The 21,251-nt window shown below is 46.3% G+C and overlaps 2 protein-coding genes across 7 annotated transcripts in view; both read left to right on the top strand.

The window, feature by feature from the left end:
• Adamts10 (ADAM metallopeptidase with thrombospondin type 1 motif 10) overlaps nt 1-14,434 on the top strand; it is a 29,716-nt gene extending 15,282 nt beyond the window's left edge. For 5 of the 6 annotated variants that reach the window (XM_055617867.1, XM_055617866.1, XM_055617868.1 and 2 more), the window contains 14 exons: nt 3,452-3,559; nt 3,908-4,053; nt 4,146-4,209; nt 5,271-5,373; nt 5,643-5,776; nt 5,878-6,001; nt 9,543-9,623; nt 9,717-9,880; nt 9,977-10,103; nt 10,198-10,327; nt 11,148-11,352; nt 11,704-11,880; nt 11,971-12,133; nt 13,784-14,434. In XM_055617867.1, coding sequence (XP_055473842.1) covers nt 3,452-3,559; nt 3,908-4,053; nt 4,146-4,209; nt 5,271-5,373; nt 5,643-5,776; nt 5,878-6,001; nt 9,543-9,623; nt 9,717-9,880; nt 9,977-10,103; nt 10,198-10,327; nt 11,148-11,352; nt 11,704-11,880; nt 11,971-12,133; nt 13,784-13,893 — 1,836 coding nt within the window. In that variant the 3' untranslated portion in view covers nt 13,894-14,434. Of the gene's footprint in view, nt 1-3,451; nt 3,560-3,907; nt 4,054-4,145; nt 4,210-5,270; nt 5,374-5,642; nt 5,777-5,877; nt 6,002-9,542; nt 9,624-9,716; nt 9,881-9,976; nt 10,104-10,197; nt 10,328-11,147; nt 11,353-11,703; nt 11,881-11,970; nt 12,134-13,783 lie in introns of those variants that run through there. The other variant, XM_055617872.1, reaches the window with a different exon arrangement.
• Nucleotides 14,435-16,333: 1,899 nt separating this feature from the next.
• Myo1f (myosin IF) overlaps nt 16,334-21,251 on the top strand; it is a 50,870-nt gene continuing 45,952 nt past the window's right edge. The window contains exon 1 of the mRNA XM_055617883.1: nt 16,334-16,438. Coding sequence (XP_055473858.1) covers nt 16,436-16,438 — 3 coding nt within the window. The 5' untranslated portion in view covers nt 16,334-16,435. The remainder of the gene's footprint in view (nt 16,439-21,251) is intronic.

Here is a 21,251-nt window from a genome sequence, read left to right on the forward strand (position 1 = left end):
TTCTTCTTCTTCTTCTTCTTCTTCTTCTTCTTCTTCTTCTTCTTCTTCTTCTTCTTCTTCTTCTTCTTCTTCTTCTTCTTCTTCTTCTTCTTCTTCTTTTTAAATGTACTGTTCTTTTTAATTTATTATTTATCCAGCATTCTGCCTGCATGTGTGCCTGCAGGCCAGAAGAGGGCACCAGATCTCATTGTAGATGGTTATGAGCTACCATGTGATTGCTGGGAATTGAACTCAGGACCTCTGGAAGACCAGACAGTGCTCTTAACCTCTGAGCCATCTCTCCAGCCCAACACCTAAGTTCTAAGGCCTCTAACTCTGTAGTTCTAAGCAACATACCCAGACTTTTTGGTGGAAATATATTCTAGTTCATTACTTAGCAATGAACTAGAAGTAGCCTTCAGGGACTCTGACCAGCTAACTTCCCCATCTTCCCTGAGGTTCAGACTCTTAAAGTTCCATCTTGGCATCAATAAGTGAGCTGGTGCAGGGTTTGGAGGTGGGGTGGGGTTGGGCCTCACGCCTTTAATCCTAGCACTAAGGCAACAAGGCAGTGGATCTCTGTGAGTTTGAAGTCAGCCTGCTTGTCTGACTTCATAATATAACAAGTTCCAGGCATGCCAGTGAGACCCCATCTCAGAAATATGAGCTGAGTAACTGGGAAGGTGACTCGGTGGTAAGAGCACTTGCTACATAAACACAAGTGTCCGAGTTCAAAATGCCAGCACCCATATGAAAAGCACCCCTAGTGCTGTGGGGTTGGAGACAGGATTACTGGGACTTGCTGGTGCCATGTTCAGTGAGAAATGCTGTGTCGATAGGCACAAGGTGATAGAGTGACACAACAGAAGAAACAGAAGTGAGCTGGGTACAGGGGACCCCACCCCTGGAAGCTGGACATCTGCTGGCTTCCTCCTCTGGTTATAATTCAGCCACTTAGCCCCTTTGCTCAGCTCCATCATTTCCTTAATCACACTCTCTGATGGCCTTCAGCCTTAGCCCTGCTGAGCCCAGCGCAGCTACAGTCTTCCATCCATCCACTGGAAGTCTGCATTTACACAGCTATGTACAGGACTGATGCAAAAGAAAACAAGTGACTGGCAAAGTACTCCTCACTTCCTCTCACTGTAAGACCAAGAAAATACATCATGAAGCAAGCTGTATATTGACTTTTTAAATCTTTTTTTTTTTTAAGACAGGATCTCACTATGTAGCCCTAGCAGGCCTGGAATTTGCTATGCAGACCAGGCTGGCCACACAGTCACAGAGATCCACTTTCTGCTGGGATCAAAGGTCTGTGCCATTGTGCACTTCGAGATATTTTTACTCTTGCCACACCCCAACATTAGTTTGGCTGCTCACTGAAGCACCCTCTAAGGAATCATGAACCCACCCTGAATGTCTTCTCTGTCCTGGAACTTGGATTATAGTAGTTGGTGCTTACTAAGCATTTAGTGTGTGCCACGCATGTACTATGCATCATCTCATTTAAACCTTTTATCAGAGCAACAGATGAAGAGTCTGGGCTTCGGGAGGGCAGTGTGTGTGCACCTGACCACAACTATAAGAACACCAATTGCTGTACTTGGAACATAGACTTCTCTTTTAAGTCAGCATTTTGCTTCGGTGTTTAAATTTTTCATTTGTGCATTATGTGGAAGGCAGAGAATTGCCCCAGGGATCCACCTGTCTCTGCCTCCTCAGTGCTGAGAGTATACAAACAAACAGGTACCACCACATCTGGCTTTGTTTGTTTGTTTAATGGCATTTAAATTTTTATGCATATGCATATGGGTGTTTTTCACATATGTATGTACCTGGTCCCTGTAGAGGTCAGAAGACAATGTTGGATCCTCTGGAATTAGACTTATGGAGACATATTGTGGTTGCTGGGACCCAAGCCCAGGCTCCTCTGCAAGTGTAACAAGTATTCTTAACTGCTAAGCCATCCCTAGCTCCTTCTCTTGGCTTTTTTTCTTGGGTTCTGGGGCATGAACTCAGGTCCTGATGGCTCTGTGGCAAACACTTTCCTGACTGAGCTATCTCCCTAGACCCTGACGTTTTTGTTTTGTTTTGTTTTGTTTTGTTTTGTTTTGTTTGGGGGGGAGGAGAGCTTCCTGGCATCATTTACTATAGTAGAAAATCATTTACTATATGGAAATTGGTTGATAGGAGCTGTCCTGAGTTGTAGTGTGTTTGCCTAGCATGTATGAAGCCTGGGTTCTACCCATATAAAGACCTTTTATCTTCATATTCATCTGACCTTTCATCTTCATTTATGAAATTCAAGGTCATTCTTGACTACATAGTATATAAGGAAGGTAAAGACAGAAAATCTGTCATGTTGCTGTGGGGGACAGAAGTCAGGTACTGTGGGGCATGAGGGATGAGGTTGCTGAAGGAGTGTTTTTGAGGTGTGTATACAGCTATCTCTTGGGCTGATCCCAGAAGGGTACCTTCTTATGGCCATTGCTTAGTTCAAATCCCAAGTCTCTCATTGACCTAGCACTCAGGGATTGGCTTACAAGGGTTCTGTTTAAAGAGGATTACAAATGAATCTTTGAATGGAACAATTTGAGAGGATGGGGTAGCAGATAGTCTGGAGAATGTTAAATTTGGCCATATCTGAACCTGGTGGGGCTTCTCTACAAATGCTAACCTTGACCTGAAGGGTCAAAACAGCTTTCTGGGATTACTTCAGTTTTGTGCAACAAATAAATAGTCCAAGCAGAATTCAGAGGAAGTAGAAAATGCCCACAGATTTAATCAGATCCTGCCCAATTATGAACCTGCCACACATACTCAATCACAGATTTAAGAACAAACAGACAAAAACTACAAATGTAACCCTTTTCCTGAGCCAGCCCTGACTTTTGAAATTATTCTCTCCTGTGTTTTATTGGCCCAAAAAAGTGAAAATCCTTCCTGTCCTCCATAGTAGGTCCCAGCTTTTGAAAGAACCTGAAATCCATAAAATACAGTGCCTACTTCAAAGATCTGGGTTAGACTAGGCAGTCCCACAGAAGTGGCGCCACATGTAGCCTGTGACCATGTTTTTCTTTTCTGTAAAATTACATTTATTTATTTTAGATGTGTTCATTCTACGACATGCGTGGAGGTCAGAGGACAAATTTCAGTTGTTCCCTTCTTCCACCATGTAGATCCTGGGCATTGATCTTAGGTCTTTGGGCTTGGCAGCAAACGACTGTGAGCTATCATCATGGCCTGGAGGGACCTTGTCTTTCTACATCTTAGTTTTCTTTCACTGAAATAGGGGTCACGATTCCCAAAGGAGTTTTTATAGCAAGTATAAGTATTCCATACATACTGACAAAAGAGAAGTATTAGGCTTTGATCCCAAAGGGGAATCATTAAGACCCAGGAAAGTACTGGGATCCTCAAGTCATGTCAGAGGGAAAGACAGTGGGCCTGAGAGGTCTCCTCCATTCTGCAGGAGGTCTGCAGCGAACTGTGGTGTCTGAGCAAAAGCAATCGATGCATCACCAATAGCATCCCAGCGGCTGAAGGAACACTGTGCCAAACACACACTATCGACAAAGGGGTGAGCACCAGCCAAGAGCCTTCCCCTGGGCCCTGCTGAGCCTGCCTGAGGCCACAGCCTCTGGCATCTAAAGTCATGCATTTGTATAATGGGCCCTGGTACTGCTTCTACTTAAGCCATGTCTGTTACTTGAACAATGTTAGCTCCTTAGCCATGCCTCTGTATTTAAGCTGTGATCCAGTGTATAAGACTCCCTTCAGATCCAGCCTTTTCCTCATGTCACATACACACCCCCATTCCAAAGGGGTCTGGACCTGTAATTTGGGGGATGGTGGACAGAGAAGAGGCATTGAACCTAGAGGTCTGCAAAGTCACACTCATCCTGCTTTTTCTTTCTTATCCACACAGTGGTGCTACAAACGAGTGTGTGTCCCTTTTGGGTCTCGCCCAGAGGGTGTAGATGGGGCCTGGGGCCCATGGACTCCATGGGGTGACTGCAGCAGGACATGTGGTGGTGGTGTCTCATCTTCCAGTCGCCACTGTGACAGCCCCAGGTCAGCCCTTGGGATTCTCTCCCAATAGTGAGGTGACCCTCAACCTATCACCTCCTACCTCATCTGTTACCACTGTCCACTGCTCCTTTTAGGCCAACCATTGGTGGCAAGTACTGCCTGGGCGAAAGACGGAGGCACCGATCCTGCAACACTGATGTGAGTTTTCCAAGTAACCCTTCTCTGAATCCTCCATGGTCCTACACCAGCCACCCTTCTTTGCCCTCCCTGTCCTATCAATCACCCTCCCTCCACCCCAGCATCTCCCTTGTCATCTAGTCTTCACACTGTTTTACTACAAAGAAGTCGGTTCCCTCAAAATGATTGCCCTCACTCCCCCATTCCAAATACAGTTCAGTGTCTAAAGTGCTCAGTTACCCCCAGGATCCAGCCCCTATTCATTGCTACGCATCAAAGCATGATTGAGCTTACACTCATGAAAATAAGCATCACCACTCATCCTGTTTGAGGAATGACCAGTGGCCTTTGAGGTCTCCTGTGTAGGGATTAGTGGAGCATATACATGCCCCCACATTAAAAAAGAATCCAGTCCTTTCTTCCAAACCAGCTCCATCCTATACCTTCTGTCGTAAGAAAAGTTTGAACTCAGAACCCAGGCATCTACTCCCAGCTCAGCCTTAACTTAATGAATCACCCAGTTCCCATCTCATGAGCCAGGTATGGTGGTGCACACCTACGATCCCAGCACTTGGCTAAGGCAGGAGGATTACAAGTTTGAGGCCAACTTAGAGTACATACAGTAAGAGCCTGTCCCAAAAATAAATACAGGGGCTGGGAAGGTGGTTTACTTGGTAAAGTGGCTTGCAGTGCAAACATGAGGACCAAAATTCAGATGAATACAAGCACATGAACAAAACGTCTCATATGTATCTTCATAGCTAGAGTGGACCACCATCCATTCTCACCTGGACTCCTGCCTCTAGCCTCACTCATCTGACTTAAGCCATTTTAGGTTTGTTTGTTTTAAGATTTATTTATTATGTATATAGTATTCTGCTTGCATGTACACCTCCACACCAGAAGAAGGCACCAGATCTCAGAATAGATGGTTGTGAGCCACCATATGGTTGCTGTGAATTGAACTCCTGAACTTTGGAAGAGCAGCCAGTGCTCTTAACCTCTGAGCCAGCTCTCCAGGCCAACATAAGCCATTCTGAACAACACTTCTCTACCCTAACTTCCTCCTTACACCTGCCCAGGACTGTCCCCCTGGCTCCCAGGACTTCAGAGAAATGCAGTGTTCTGAATTTGACAGTGTTCCATTTCGTGGAAAATTCTACACATGGAAGACATATCAAGGAGGTGAGTGAGCCTCCCACAGGCTGTGGGCCATTGAGGACAGCAGTAGTTGGCTTATAGTCTCACAGAGCCCTCATTCTTTGCTCAAAGAAACAGTTGTTTTTGGTACAATTCAGTCCTTGATATAACTCATCGGTTCTTTACATATGTGGAAACTTCCCAGTTCCCTCTGCCCATGGAGTCTGGAGTCTGTTGCTCTTGTCCTTACCTCCCCTCAGGCAGGGAATCCCAGGGTGAACTGGTTCCAGGTCTAATAGAGTTATGCCCCCTAGGGGGCGTGAAGGCCTGTTCACTGACGTGCCTAGCAGAAGGCTTCAACTTTTACACGGAGAGAGCAGCAGCTGTTGTGGATGGCACACCCTGCCGCCCTGACACAGTGGACATCTGTGTCAGTGGCGAATGCAAGGTATAGGAGACTCCCAGGGAGAAAGAAAAAGAGGGGAGGAAGTTTAGGGAAGGGAGACATCTCTGTGACTCCATCAACACCACCATTGTCTTCCTGTGTAGCATGTGGGCTGTGACCGGGTCCTGGGTTCTGATCTCCGAGAGGACAAATGCCGAGTGTGTGGGGGTGATGGCAGCGCCTGTGAGACCATCGAGGGGGTCTTCAGCCCAGCTTTGCCAGGAACTGGTAGGAATCCTTCCCTCTACTTCCCTCTGCTTCTTGTGGCAGGGATCAGGGTTAGTCTCATTATAGTAGCCAAGAGCAGAAAGTAACTTCTTAGGTTTAGAGATCCTGTGGAATCCTGAGGGTCTTGGAAACCCTTCAAAGTCCTGAAAGCACAGAATTGTCCTTAATTTTCTTGTTGCTGAGACAAAATACCTCACCAGAAGCAACTTAAGGAAAATTTTTAGATAGCTTGCAGTTTGAGGGGACACAGTCCATTGTTGTGCTTAGTTCTTTTTTCTTTTTATGCATTCTGGTCCTCTAGCCCATGAAAGTGCTGCCCATTTGGGGTAGATCTTCCCACCTCAGTTAACCTAATCTAGAAAATCACACACAAAATGCCAAGAGACTTGTCCCCAAGTGATTCTACATCCTGTGAAGTTGACAATCAGTGTTAGCCAGTTACAGTCATAATTAGGAAGGGCCTTAGCTATTGGCTTGGAATCTAGCGTATAGGCATTCATATAAATTGGGACTGTGGATTCAGTTCTCTTTCCATCATTCTGGGAGCTTCAGGATTGGTGCAAGAGGGTCACTTGCTATCCTGTGAGCCTAAGGGGCTGGGGAACTCTATATTGCTACACGTCTTACTATCAGGGAATTCAGAAGGTAGAGGAAGGTATTCAGAATACCCTTTCCATCTTGGGTTGAGAATGAGAGTACCCAGGGAGTAAGGGTTGGGATAGGAGGGTTCTAGAAGGATGAAGAAGCTGAGAGCATTGCCAGAGGGGATTGTGTCCAGATGATATGTGATTGGCAGAAACCACAAAAATGAGTTGCAGAATGTGCGCATCCTTCTCCAGCCAGGGTTAGATTAGGGGTGGGAGGGTAGTGGGTTGGTTGGTTTAAGACCACACCATCTGCCTGGCCTGGGAAGTGGTGGCACACTTTTAATCTCAGCTCTCGGGGTGCAGAAGCTGGTGGACCTTTGAGTTCAAAACCATCCTGGTGTGCAGTGTGAGTTGCAAGACAGCCAGGCCTATTCAGAAGAAATTATGTCTTGAAAAACCAAAAAAAGACTAGAACATCTAGTCAGAGGAAATGCTCAGTCAGTAAAAAGAGTTTGTTGTGCAAGCATGAAGACCTGAGTTTAAGCCACAGAACCCACATTTAAAAAAAAAAAAAAAAAGTAGGCATGGGCCAGAGAGCCCAGCACTTAACCACACAAGCAAATAACTAGCAAAAACAGTGTGTATGTGTGGTTCTTATCCACGCACACACACAAACACAAACACACAGCACCAACATTACATTATAGCCTAGATTCAATCTTGGGGAGTGAGGGTGTGAAAGGTAAGAGAAAAGTTGAGCATAGTGGTAATGCACCTGCTATAAACAAAGCTGATCAAGGGGAGCCTTGCAAGGAAGTCAGAAGAGTGCAGGGAAGACATGCTTGGTCAGTAACACATGCTTGACACAGGAGAGTGAGGATATGAGTTTGATCCCATGTACTTATAATCACAGCACTGGGGAGACAGGATCCATGAGACTTGTTGTTCCACCAGTCTAGAGCTAATCCACAATCTAGGTCCCAGTGTGAGTGATGCTGCCTCAAAAACCAAGGTGGGGCTGGACAGGTGGCTCAGCAGCTGAGATCATATACTTTTTTTTTTTTTTTTAACAATGGATCAAGTTTTGTTTTCAATACACACATCAGGTGCCTCACAACCACTTGTAAATCCAGCTTCCGAAGATCTGGTGCTCTCTTCTGGTCTACACACACATACACACAAACAATTTAAAATATTTTTTTGAAATGGGGCCTCAATGTGTAGCTCTGGCTGTCCTGCAACTCATGTAGACCAAGTTGGCCTCAAACTCATAAAGACATGCCTACCTCTGCTTCCTGAGTGCTAAGATTAAAGGCATATGCCACTACCCTAGGGGAACAAATGTTAAAATAAGAATTAAGTCTAGAATTTCAACTTTTTTACATGGTTAATAAGTAATTTTTAAAATTTAAGTTTAAAAAAAAAAAAGTCTATGGCTCCTGAGTTGCCATGGCTGACCTCTGACCTCCACATGCATACATACATGTACCTGAAAACCCATGAACACATACTCATACAAAGCAGAAAAAAATATTAAGAGTTAGATTTAGAAGTTAGATGAGCAGGACACAGTAGCGTACACCTGTAATCCCAGCACTCGGGGAGACAGAGGAAGGCAGATCTCTGTGAGTTCAAGGCCAGGTCTACAAAGTGAGTCCATGACAGGCAAAGTTACACAAAGAAACCTTGTCTCGAAATAAACAGAAGAAGAAGAGGAGGAGGTAGTTAGATGATAGGGTATCTACCATTCATGGTTCTGGGTTGTGCAGTAGAGAATAGAGGAGTTCATGCAGACATCCAGGTGACCTGAAATAGGTACTAGCTGTCCTAAAAAGAAATGTTGAGAGAAACAAAAGAAAAAGGCATTGGTGTGGGAGACAGGGTAAAGATCTCAAAGGACATTGAAGTGATAAGAGAACAAGGCAGGAGAGGTGGAAGGAAGACTGAGGCATTCTTATGCCTAAGAACACCTGATCCCAACCCCTGGAGTGTCCACAGCATCAACTGTCCTGGTGGTAGGATACTGATGACTAGGAAGCAGAAATACTGTCCAAAGGAAAGAAAATTGCAGGATCCCACACAGAGGACAATATGGGGGTCCAGGCTTAGAAACTAAGCTTCTCTTGTGAGCATGGGTAAGCAAAAACATAGTGGTTACAGCTGGGCAGTCCGTGGTGGCACCTCATGGAAAACCAGCTCTAAACGCTCAAATCTCATTGTCACCTGTATGGATTGCGACTTCCATGGTAACCTTTTCCCTCTTCCAGAGCCCAACATCACTGCTCAGTAAGACTTGAGTTACATGTACCCATTCTAAGAAACAAATTAGGGTTCAAATTGCAGCCAGCTGCTTCTTAACTGTAAACCCCTGGTGAGGTGCATAGTTTCCCTGAGCCTCAGTTTGTTTGTTTTTTTTAATTTTTATTTATTTATTTATTATTTGTAGTATTCTGCCTGCATGTGTGCTTGAGAACCAGAAGAGAGCACCAGCTCTCACTGTAGATAGTTATGAGCCACCATGTGGTTGCTGGGAATTAGGTAATTGAACACAGAACCTTTGGAAGAAGAGCCAGTGTTCTTACCCTCTGAGCCATCTCTCCAGCCCCTGAGCCTCAGTTTTATAATCTGTAAAATGAACACAATGAGATAGATAGTTCAGTCAGTAACGTGCAATCATGAGAACTTAAGTTTGATCCCCAGGACCCACATAGTGGAATGAGAAAACAGACTCCTGAAAATTGTCTTGTGATCTACACAAACCATGGTACCTATGTACCTTCTTTCTCCACCCCCACCCCTGTGTGTGTGGGGAGGGGGGTTCAAATGAGTTTGCAGTGATATATCTAAGCATATAGCATGGAATGGCTAGCTGCAGTCATCAGGTGTTAAGGATGAGGGACACAGGTTTATGTGAAGGTGGGCTGAGTGGGTGACAGCTGAACTGTACCATCCAGGCTATGAGGACGTCGTCTGGATCCCCAAAGGCTCCGTCCACATTTTCATCCAAGATCTGAACCTGTCCCTTAGTCACCTAGGTAAGCAAAGATGGAGGGATGAGGATTGTGATTCCATGGAAGTTGGAGGACAGACAAAGTTACTTCAGTTCTGACCCCTGTACTCTACTCTAGCCCTAAAGGGGGACCAGGAGTCTCTGCTACTAGAGGGGCTACCCAGGACCCCCCAGCCTCACCGCCTTCCTCTGGCTGGAACCACATTTCATCTACGACAGGGGCCAGACCGAGCCCAGAGCCTAGAAGCCCTGGGACCCATTAATGCATCTCTCATCATCATGGTAACAATGAGGCTGGGGCAAAGTGCAGAAAGACCTGAGTATCCCACAGGATGGGGGTGCCATGGCAACTCCAATGACTATTCCCTGTACTTCTAGGTGCTGGCCCAGGCAGAGCTGCCTGCTCTTCGCTACCGCTTCAATGCACCCATTGCCCGGGATGCTCTGCCTCCCTACTCCTGGCACTATACCCCCTGGACCAAATGCTCAGCCCAGTGTGCAGGCGGTGAGACCAGAGTGTGGGCCAGGGGCCAGCACTGCAGCCAACCTGAGCAACTCTGGGCTGGCCAGGGCTGAGAGGGCTTCTCCCTTCTCCCCAGGCAGCCAGGTACAAGTGGTGGAGTGCCGAAACCAGCTGGACAGTTCAGTGGTGGCCCCACACTACTGCAGTGCCCGCAGCAAGTTGCCCAAGAGGCAGCGTGCGTGCAACACAGAACCATGTCCACCAGAGTAAGTGTCCTCTGTAGGGTAAGGTGGCTCAGGGCTTGGTGGAAGTGTTCTCTGCAGTCAGGGTGAGTACTCAGAGGAGAGTGGAAAGTGAGTGGGTCACTGAAGAACTGCAGTGACAATAGGATGATTAGGGCTTACGGGGTCAAGGGGTCAAGTACTCAGCAGGGTGAGGGTCAAAGTCAGATTGTCACCTGAGTATAGTTGTTCATCTGTGCCAGCACTTAAGAGGCTGAGACAGAAGGGTTAAGAGTCCAGGGGGCCAGCCAGATGGCCTAGTAAAGTAGAGGCCACTCTTAGCTACATAATTTCTTGTCTCAAAAACCAACTAGCAGGAATGGCTTAGTAGTTTAGGAACACTTGCTTCTTAATTATGAGGAGTTCAGACCGCAGTGTCTGTTAGGTGAATCACAAATGCCTGTTACTCCAGCTCCAAGGGAACTTCTGTGTCCTCCACAGGTACCCACAATACACATGTGTGCACACACTCACCTAGACATACACACAGGTAAACACATAAATAAAAGTAAGTACAGGAAAATACTCGAAGTCACCTGGCACCACAAATACACACATATGGGTGTTCATGCACACACATGCACAAACATACATACACCAAAAATAAATAAATAAAATGTAATTGTTCTACAGTCTAAATTATTATGCTCTGTAGTCAAACTAACAGCGCAAGAAATGAATTGGCTTTAGATCCCCACCTCCAATCTGAAGTCTGGATATAGGGTGATGGTGATATGAGGGGGAGCTCCTGGTTATGCTGCCCCTTCCCTGTACAACGTTCAGAGCTGTCCCTCTTCCCCCACAGCTGGGCTGTAGGAAATTGGTCACGCTGCAGCCGTAGCTGTGATTCTGGGGTGCGTAGCCGTTCAGTAGTGTGCCAGCGCCGGATGTCTGCTGCAGAGGAGAAAGCCCTAGATGACAGTGCCTGTCCACAGCCTCGCCCACCTGTGCTGGAGGCTTGCCAAGGCCCAGTGTGCCCTCCTGAATGGGCAGCCCTGGACTGGTCTGAGGTCAGCTTCACCTTTCTTCCCATCCAAACCACTCTCAGTGCAGAAAGCACACAGGTATTGGGCTGTCACTGTAGAAAAACTGTTTAGGCAAACTTGCTCCCAGACCTACTGTTACCATGCTCAAAAGAGACACATTATGGGTCCCAAGGCTTCTGGGCTTGGTCTGGCCCTTTGCATATGAAAGGTGGTCCCAGCCTCGGGTGGGTGGGTGGTATGGCTTGTGGGTGACACAGTAGCAGAGACTGGGCTGGAAGATAGTATAGGGGCCACCACTACCTGTCCACTCCTTGAGTCACACTGGCCTAGCACCCTGCCCATCCACTTAATATAAAACACACCCTCCAACTGCAGTGTGCACCGAGCTGTGGGCCCGGCCTCCGCCACCGTGTGGTTCTTTGTAAGAGTGCAGACCAGCGGTCCACTCTGCCTCCTGGGCACTGCCCTCCCGCAGCCAAGCCACCATCTACCATGCGATGCAACCTGCGGCGCTGCCCTCCTGCCCGCTGGGTGGCCAGCGAGTGGGGTGAGGTAGGTGTGCTCTGCCCTGTGGGATAAGGGTGAGGTCAGTCTTAGGGGGATGACTCTCTTCAGTATTCTAGTGGATGGCTCTCTCTTCAGTGTTCCACACAGTGTGGCCTTGGCCAGCAGCAGCGTACAGTACGCTGCACCAGCCACACTGGCCAGCCATCTCGAGAGTGCACCGAGGCCCTTCGGCCATCCACTATGCAACAGTGTGAGGCCAAGTGTGACAGCGTGGTAACCCCTGGAGATGGCCCAGAAGGTATGTTGACCATGGGGACAAAGGGCACCAAGCTTTGAGAAGTCACAGGTAATCAGGTTTCCTAATTATTACTCCTTAAGATTCTATTCTATTACAATTCTATTTACTGTTTTGCATAATTCAGGAGTGAAATGGGGGCTCATCTGCCTTGGGGCCCCTCTGAAGCTCAGATGGCAACCTACAGGTGTTTTTTCTGTTTCGTCCATCATTGGTTTTAGATCAGTTGGGTCTTAGATTCAAACTCAATTCTCATATTGCCTAGGTCTGCTTGACCTTGTTATGTAGCCAAAAATGACTTTGAACTTCTTGTCCCAAGTGCTGGGATTACAAGCATGCACCACCATATACACAGCTTATTCATTGTATTAAATCAGGCCCTGCTCAAACTCCAAGCTCAAGCAATCCTCCCAGTGATGGGCCATTGCATCCAGCTGTTGTTTCATTTTGTTAAATTTAATTTTGATAAAACGAAGTAGAGAATTTTATTTCCAACTCTAAAACTAAATGACAGTAGTTCACCTTCCAACACTGTGTCAATCACCTCATCTGTGAAAAGTGCAAATAATACATTCATTTTGAAAGAAGTGTTACAGTTGCTACACAGCACTGCTAAGTAGAAGCTTGTATCCATGGTTCCCAACAAAGGCTGTTACACTCTAGCTAGGTGAATGCTCTCTCACTGAGCTATTATCTGAGCTTTAATTATACAAATTCTTTGAGCTGAGTTCAAGGTCTTTGGTTTATTGAAAAGGGAAGGGAACCAGGCAGTGGTGGCCAGCCTGGTCTACCAAGTAAGTTCCAGGACCACTGGGGCTACACAGAGAAATCCTGTCTCGGCGAGGGGGCGAGGGTGGGGGGAGAAAAGCAGGGAGGGAAATCAAGAAAGAAAAGGAAAAGGAACCTAGTATGGTTTCAAACTAATACTCTCTTGGCATCAAAAGATCATGTCTGTCATTTTCACTATGGGGGTGGCCAGGGCAGTAGGGTTGCACATTCAAGGCCAACCTGTACTACAGAGTGAGTATAAGACCCCCCCTGAGCAAGTTATTCAGGCACTGTCAAAATAAAAAGTTGAAGGAGGGCTAGGAAATATAACTCAGTGCTGGCCTAACACTCTCAAAGCCTAACAAGCTCAAAGTTCAATCTCCAGCAAAGGAAAAAGCAGGATCAAGGTTAAGATTTATTTTTCACTAATAATATGTCTTAGGTAGCTCCAGATGCTGTACTCAAAATCCTCAAAACAAAAACCAGGAGACAGGGGACCAGTGAAATGGTTCAGCCAGTAAAGGTGCTTATAGCACCATCTTATTGACCTGAGTTTAATCCCCAGAATCCACATAAAGATTGAAAGAGACAATCAAATCCAGAGTTGTCCACTGACCTCCACATGTGTGCTGTGACATGCACACCTGTGTATACATATCACACACAGAATAATAAGAAATAAATAGATAGATCCTTAAAAATAAGATGGTGATGTAAGTATAATTATAAACCCACTTTGAAGGCTGAAGAAACTGATGTACAGAAAAGCAAAGTAGCAAGCTAGAGCTCATGACTGCTGAGAGGAGCAATGGACTCTGATGTCTCTTTCTCTCTTCTTCCCCCTCCTGCTCTCCCTCTCTCTTGCCCCTTCCCCTTCCTCTGCAGAATGCAAGGATGTGAACAAGGTGGCCTACTGCCCGCTGGTACTCAAATTTCAGTTCTGTAGCCGAGTCTACTTCCGTCAGATGTGCTGCAAAACCTGCCAAGGCCGCTAGAGCACCTGGAGCCAACCCGGAGCACAGGCTGGAAAGGGCCTGAGGGAGGGGGCCTGCAGGGTGAGATGCAGTTGAAAGTTATTTATTGGGTAACCCCTATAGGACTCCTGGCTAGGGGATAGACAAGAGCTAGCTACTCGTCAGCGTCTTGTCCAGTTGACAGTGAAGGGAGAGGACTGCCCCTTGTTGCACACACCTGTAAGTCCCCAACACTCCCCCCACCCTTTGATTGGAATAAGTACTGTGAAGAGTGGGAGTGGGGAGGGGGTATGCTGGTGCCCTGCCCCCCAGCACTGTTCTATTCCTCCACTCTGAGCTGGGGGATTTATATCTGCTATGGGGGAGTAGGATTAATACCACCTCCCTGTGACCCTTCCCCAGACTGACTAGGGGGAAGATCTACCCCAACCTCTACCCTGTCTGCCCCAGGGGGGAGCCCCAACATCAGGCCACCCCCCATCATGGTGCTACAAGCCCTGTCCTGGGGCCCACACACTCCTCACCAAGAAGCCTTCATTAATAAAGTTCTGTCTTATGTAGATTCCTGCTCATGAGTGGGTATGTATGTCTGTATAGGCATCCCATGCAGCCGCTACCCTAGGATCAAAGGGGACCACAGCCAGGGTTTGAAAGATGTGTCAGTGGGTAAAGGCATTTGCTGCCAAGCATAAATTTACCCCCTAGGACCCACATGGTGGAAGGAAAGAACCTGCTCTATAAATTATGCTCTCCCCGCCACAAGCTTGCTGTAGCACGTGTGCCCCCACCAATGAATGAATAAACAAACTAAAAGCTTTTGAAGGGGGGATTAGTCCTCACTTCCTAATGGGTCATCCTTGCCAGAGAGAAAGGACTTTGGCCACTACAGATAAAAACCTATTATTTAGTGGAACAGAAGCAAACAGAGGTCCAGTCCTTTTGTACTCCCAACCAAATGTGATCCTTCTAATCCCTTTTTGCATTTGAGTTGTGCTACTGATCCTGAATATTGGAGAATACAGGCTTCTCAGCTATGGCCAGGAAGGGGTCTGCGTCATGGACAGAGAGCACAGGACACAGAGACATTCCAGTCCTCGGGCATGAACTAAGGACAGATCAGGACTCAAGTCCCTGTTAGGGGCTCACTGATCTGGTTTGGTCTTAGCCACCTCCTCAGTGGGTGGCATGAGGAGGTAACAACCTCTTGGAATTGTCATTTTCTCAAATGTCAACAGAAGACTCTGTGCTCTGGTTTTCTAAAGATCAAGGACTGAGCTAACACATGGTGGACTCTATATGTGCTGCATGTTGTTCATAGAGCCAAGTCATGAAAACAGCAAAGCTGCAGGTGTGAAAACCCAGATTGGGTCAGAAACAGCAGTGCACACCTTTGATTCCAACACAACAGGCTAGAAGATCTCTGAGGCCAAATTTGCCACTTTGCATAGCAATTTCCAGACCAGTCAAACTTACCCAGTGAGACCCTGTCTCAAGGAAAAAAACAACAAAAAACCCACAACAGTATCTACATTTTACAGTGGGGGTTGCTGGATAGTTCCTCAGTTCAATAGAACCTCAGTTCAATTCCCAGCACCCACATCAGGTGGTTCACAGCCTCATATAACTCCAGGTCCCAGAGATCCAGTGCCTCTGGCTTCCAAAGGTACACACACACACACACACACACACACACACACACACACACACACTTAAAGTAAAAAAATTTTTAAGTCAATCTGGGCTCACATTCTATGCAAACATCAGATCATGAGTTTGAATCCCCAGAGTCCACATAAAGCAAATATCTGGAAACCCTGTGCCCCCACGCTGAGATGGGAGGTGGAAACAGGAGAATTCCAAAAGCTTGCAAGCTTTTGGAGATGAGAGCTGGCACCTAACATTGTCCTGACCTCCCTCCTCACACCCATATGCACCTGTATTCAAACACACACAAACACAAAGATTAATAGAAACAAAAATCCAGACCCAACATACAAAATAAGAAACCTTAAAGGGCCATAAGGCTGTGATGCTTTCCACTCTCTTTGTTACTAACACAACTGGTTTTGGAGGAATATTCTATGGGGAAAATAATAAGGGATTTACATGAGAACAGCCAAAGCAGATATATCTGAAATGGCACACACCCTGATTCTGAAGAGAGACCTCACCTAGGTAAACCAATCATGAGGTTAGCTGACCTGGGTGCTTTTTGCTGCAGCCTCTTTTTTTGAGGAGGTAGAGAAGTGACTTTTTCCAGTCTGCCAGTGGCTGCCAGCCATCTTTGACCTGTTCCTTCAGGCTCTAAACACCAAACTCCCTCAACTCAAACAGTGCTGGTAGGGCTCAGAGCATTGTCCCCGCCCTCAGCTTCCCTCCCCTGTGGTCATGGCCCCTCCCATTAGAGGAAGTAAGAGAGGGGCTGTTGCAAGAGGAACTAGGGCCAGGAGTCTATGAAGAAGGAATAAGTGAGGGAGCAGAGCCATGCCAGAGCCATCCCCAAGAACTTGCTGAGCCTACACACCTGTCTTTACTCACAGGAACCCAGACACCTACCCTCAACATGGTAAGTTCTTCAAGGCTGGGCTCTGGGAGTAGTAGACTGGTGGCACCACCCTAAGCACCCTCAGAAGTTGGGGCAATGCTTATGAGAACTCCAGGGATGGTATCCCACAGGGTAGCACATGGCACCCCATGTCCTTCACCTAGGAATCCAGTTCCAGCCTAAGGGTGCCTGACTAGGTATGGTGACCAAGACTACAGCAGTAATAGGAAGGGAGAAGGTGACCCTGATGGAATCACACAGTTTGTGGGGGAAGGGACATGACCCTTTTCAGGGGCTTAGAAACAGATTGTCAACTCATCTCAGACCTAGTCTTCCCCTGTGGTTTGAAACAAGCACTTCCCGCCCCCACCCACACTGGTCTTGGCCTCTGTTCCCAGAGCTCTTATCCAGAAGTTGGCCTAGAGACGGAAGTGTTTGCAGGGGTGGGGTCTTTGTTGGGAACATTCCACAGAGGAGTCAAAGTGTTTGACCACTTTGAATCCACCAGTGGTGGGCCTGGCTGCATCTCATATGAGGGCTGTGGGGTGTGATAGCAGTGCCAGTGACAATAGGTGATTGACTGGATCAGTCAGAGGTGAATGGTAGGTCAGTGCTAGGGTATTTGGCTAGTATTCTTGAGGTCCTAGCTGTCATCTCTAGGACTAAAAATAAAACCAGCATCATCATTTAGCTCCCGGTTAATATTACTAAAGAGAAGGAGTTGGAGATGTTGGGGTGGGGTGGGAAATAGCAAAGGATGAGAAGGAGGAAGAAGAGAAGGAGCTAGAAGAAGAAAAAGAAAAACAGGAAAGGAAATGGGAGGAGAAATAAGATGAGATGGAGGACTAGGTGGAGAAAGGATAGAGGAATACAAAGGAGAGACTGTTCTTCCTACTACAAGGAATGGCAGTGGAGACACTGAAGCCAGAGATGACTACAAGTTCAAGTTGAGGTTTGCTGATGGTGAGAAGGCTAGGGGATGGTCAGCATCACGGGCCTAGACCCAGCAGCACCATGGCATGTGCAATAAAAGCCAGGACTGGTCCACTTCAGCTTTCAGTTTTTGTCATCCTGTCAGTGAGAACAAGTGCATGTTCCTAGGAGAGGGGTTCCACTGGAGTGGAGGCAGGGAAGTGGGATGAAGAAAGCCAGTGAGGACAGGGGCTGAGGCTGCTTTATAGAGTGCTTACGGGCATGCACATAGCCTTGGGTTTCATCCTGAGTATCACATAAACTGGGCATAGCTCTGCACCCCTGTTATCCCAGCACTTGGAAGGTGGAGGCAGGAGTTCCAAATCATCCTTGACTATAGAGCAAGTTTAAGGCCAGCCTGTGCTACATGAGACCCTGTCTTTAAAAAAAAAAAAAAAAAAAAAAAAAAAACAGGAAGAGATTTGTGACTTGAAAGGAAAGGAAACCCCTTCTAGGCTGCCAACACTGAAATGCTTAGTCAACAGACTACTTAGCAGACAGATGTGAGAGAGGAGAATGAGTCAAAGTGAACAGTAAGTGAAGCCAGTGGCATATAACTGGAGGCTGAGGCAGAGAATCATAAATTGGAGGCCAGCCTAGACTACCTAGCAAGACCTTGTCTCAATAAACCAAATAGAACCAAATCTGGAGCTCAGCTGATAGAGTATTTCCTATCATGCAGGAAACACTGGGATCCATCCCCAATACTGTCTAGTTCATGTCTGTCGGCCCAGAACTCCGGAAATATACATGGGAGACTCAGTAGTTCAAGATCATCCCCTGCTACATATTGAATCTGAGTCCAGGCTGGGCTGTGAGAGACAGACAGGCAGGAGCAAAAGAAAAGGAAGTCAAAGAGGACAGTAGAAAAGAAAGAGGCTGACGACATCTTTGAGGACCATCGCCATGTCTGGGGATACTGAGAGCTTCCCATAGCATTCCTGAAAGAATCTATAGAGAATGCACACTAAGTACACATTAGCTGCAGGTACATTAGTGGATTCAGTGGTAGAGATGAGTTCAGGTCATTCCTTCTTGGCTATTGTGGACAAGTCACTGGCTATTCTTTGTTGGATTGGTATGACTGTGGTTGTAATGGTGAGGGTTGCTGTTGGTTGGTGTTAAAAATGGTTCTCTTGGGTAGGTTGAAGAAGGTGGTAGTTTATGATCATAGCTGGTGTTTAGTTTATTTTTTTTAAAGATTTATTTCTACTTTTATTTATGTGTACACGTCAGTTTAATTGTATGCCATGTGCATAAAAGTGCCTGTGGAGGCCAGAAGAAATCACATGCTCTTGAGCTGGATTCGCCTGTGCTGTTGATTGTGAGCACAAGGGAATTCTTGGAACTCAACTTTCATCCTCTGCAAAAACATCAAGTGCTTTTAAACACTGAGCCATCCCTCCAGCCCCTGCCTGTGTTTGGTTTGGTGGTGCTTTGAGTCAGGGTCTTGTGTATTCCAAGCTGGCCTCAAACCCATGATACAGATAATGATGACCTTGGAAATATGATCCTCCTGCCTCCATCTCCCAAGTACTAGGTCACTATGCCCTGGTGTGTGTGGTGCTGGAGTTGAAACCCAGGGTTTCATGCTTGACAGGAGAGCCCTCCACAAACAGAGCTACCCCCCAGTCCATTGATTTTTGAGACAGTCTCACATGGCATAAACTATCCTTGAACTCATTATGTAGCCAAGATGACCTTGAACTCCTGATCCTCCTGCCTCTACCTCCTGAGTGCTGGAGTTACAGGTATGTGCCACAATGCTGGGATAGCTGGTGTTTAATATTAGTCATTAGTTGTTGGTTGTTTTTAACAGGAGACTGACTATGCTGGTTCTTTGGAGCTTGAATGGTTAATAACTCATTTGCTGTTAGTTGTTCATTGCTAGTTTCTGGTAAGGGTGATCTGGATTGTTACAATTTGGAAGAAATACAGTTGTGTGTGGTTTCGAATGTCTGTGTGTCAGTGTGTGCACCGTGTGTATAAAGAGTATATGCTTATGGCCCACATGTGAAGACCAGAGGTGAACATCATGCATCCAGCTCTGTTGCCCTCTGCTGTAGTCCCTTGAGTCAGGATCTCCCATTAAATCTGGACTTAGGCTGGCAGCCAGTAAAACCTACAGATGCTATTATCTCCACCTCCCATAGCACTGGGGTTCTAGGTGAATTTGTGACCCTGGCTCACTTTTTCTATGAATGCTGAGAATTCAAACCCAGTCCCTCATGCTTGTGCAGCAAGCACTCTTACTAAACCGTCTCCCCAGCCCCTCGGTGTGAGTCTGTTTTCACCTATTGATTTATTTTGGCTTAGGGACATATGTGAGGGTCAGAGAACAACCTGACCTTTACAGGGGTAGATTCTCTCCTTCCATTCAGTACCATTTGGGTATTGAAAATTGATCAGATTTGGTAGCAAGCCCCTTTACCTCCTCAGCTAGGCCCCTGGAGTTTTTGATGATGGTTATTTTATGGTTTTTGGGTATTTTGTGGTTGTTTGTTGTTGCCTTTTTTTTTTTTTTTTTTTTTTAGTCCAGCCTAGCCTCAAACTCATGATCCTCCCACCTCAGCTTCCAAAATGCTGGGAGTACTTGCATGTATCACCACTTGTGTCTGTCTGTCATTGATGGTTACTTGATTCAGATTGGTGGGGAAGATGACAATGTTTGTGGTTTCAAGGAATGTTAATGGTGAAATTGTTTGCTGTTTCTGTTTGATGCACTGAAATGGAAGATTTTAGCAGTTTCCATTTGACTTTGTAGGATATGAGGGTGTGGGAGCAGCTTTTGTTTGGTAGTGGTGGTGACTAGAGGGTAAAGATGGTTGCTTTGAAGGGTTAGGCACAAAATTAAAAAGATAGAGCTGGAGATATAATTAAGTGGCAGAGCTCTTGCTAGAATGTTGAGGGCTCTATGCTCCATTCCTAATATGACAATAGCAAACAAACAAAAGGAATAGGGGGAAACCAGAGAGATGGATCGGGGGTTAGAGGACTAGAATGCAGTTTTCATCACCCACATCAAGTGCCTTAGGACCGCATATAACTCTAGTTCTTAGGGATCCATAGGTAATCACCAGCATGTGTGCACCTACACAGCACAGACACATGAATGAAAATAAAATAACTCATTAAAAAACAATAACAAAAAATACAGGAAGATGAAAGAGGCCAGTGGCCAGGGGAATGAACAGAAAAGGAGGTATTTAGAAAAGAAACTTAAAACTCAAGTTGTGGCCCTGGGGATGTAACTCACTTGATGAGGTTTTTATCTTATATACATGAACCCCTTTCTCCCATCCCTCACACTAGAGAAACCAGCATGGTAGTGCACACCTCTCATCCCAGCACTTGGAAGGACAGGCAAGAGGCTCAGAAATTCAAGGTCATCCTCTGCTATATACCAACTTAGAGGCCAGCCTGGGTTATTTGAGGCCTGGTCACAAATAAACTAAAACAACATTAAATTTTTAATATTTATTTACTGTGAAGTGAGGGAACTCTTAAGGGCTGTGGCACACTTGTGGAGGTCAGAGGACAACTGGGAAGAGTTTGTTCCCTCCTTCCATCATGTAAAGGAGATCAAACTCAGGTAATGAGGCTTAGCAAGTCCCTGACCCACTGAGCCATCTCACTGACATTTTTAAAGTACTCAGAGCTGAGCTGGAAGTTGTGTAGCACACCAGTACTTTCAGAACTTGGGCGATGGGGACAGGGAGATCAGGAAGTTAAGAGTAGCCTGGATGATGAAACACAATCTCCAAAAAAAAAAAAGAGAGAGAAGAAGGAGGAGGAGGAGGAGGAGGAGAGGAGGGAGAAGAAGAAGAAGAAGAAGAAGAAGAAGAAGAAGAAGAAGAAGAAG

Source organism: Psammomys obesus, unplaced genomic scaffold (genome assembly GCF_907164565.1).
Source record: "Psammomys obesus unplaced genomic scaffold, mPsaObe1.curated_primary_1811, whole genome shotgun sequence".
Lineage (NCBI taxonomy): Eukaryota > Metazoa > Chordata > Mammalia > Rodentia > Muridae > Psammomys > Psammomys obesus.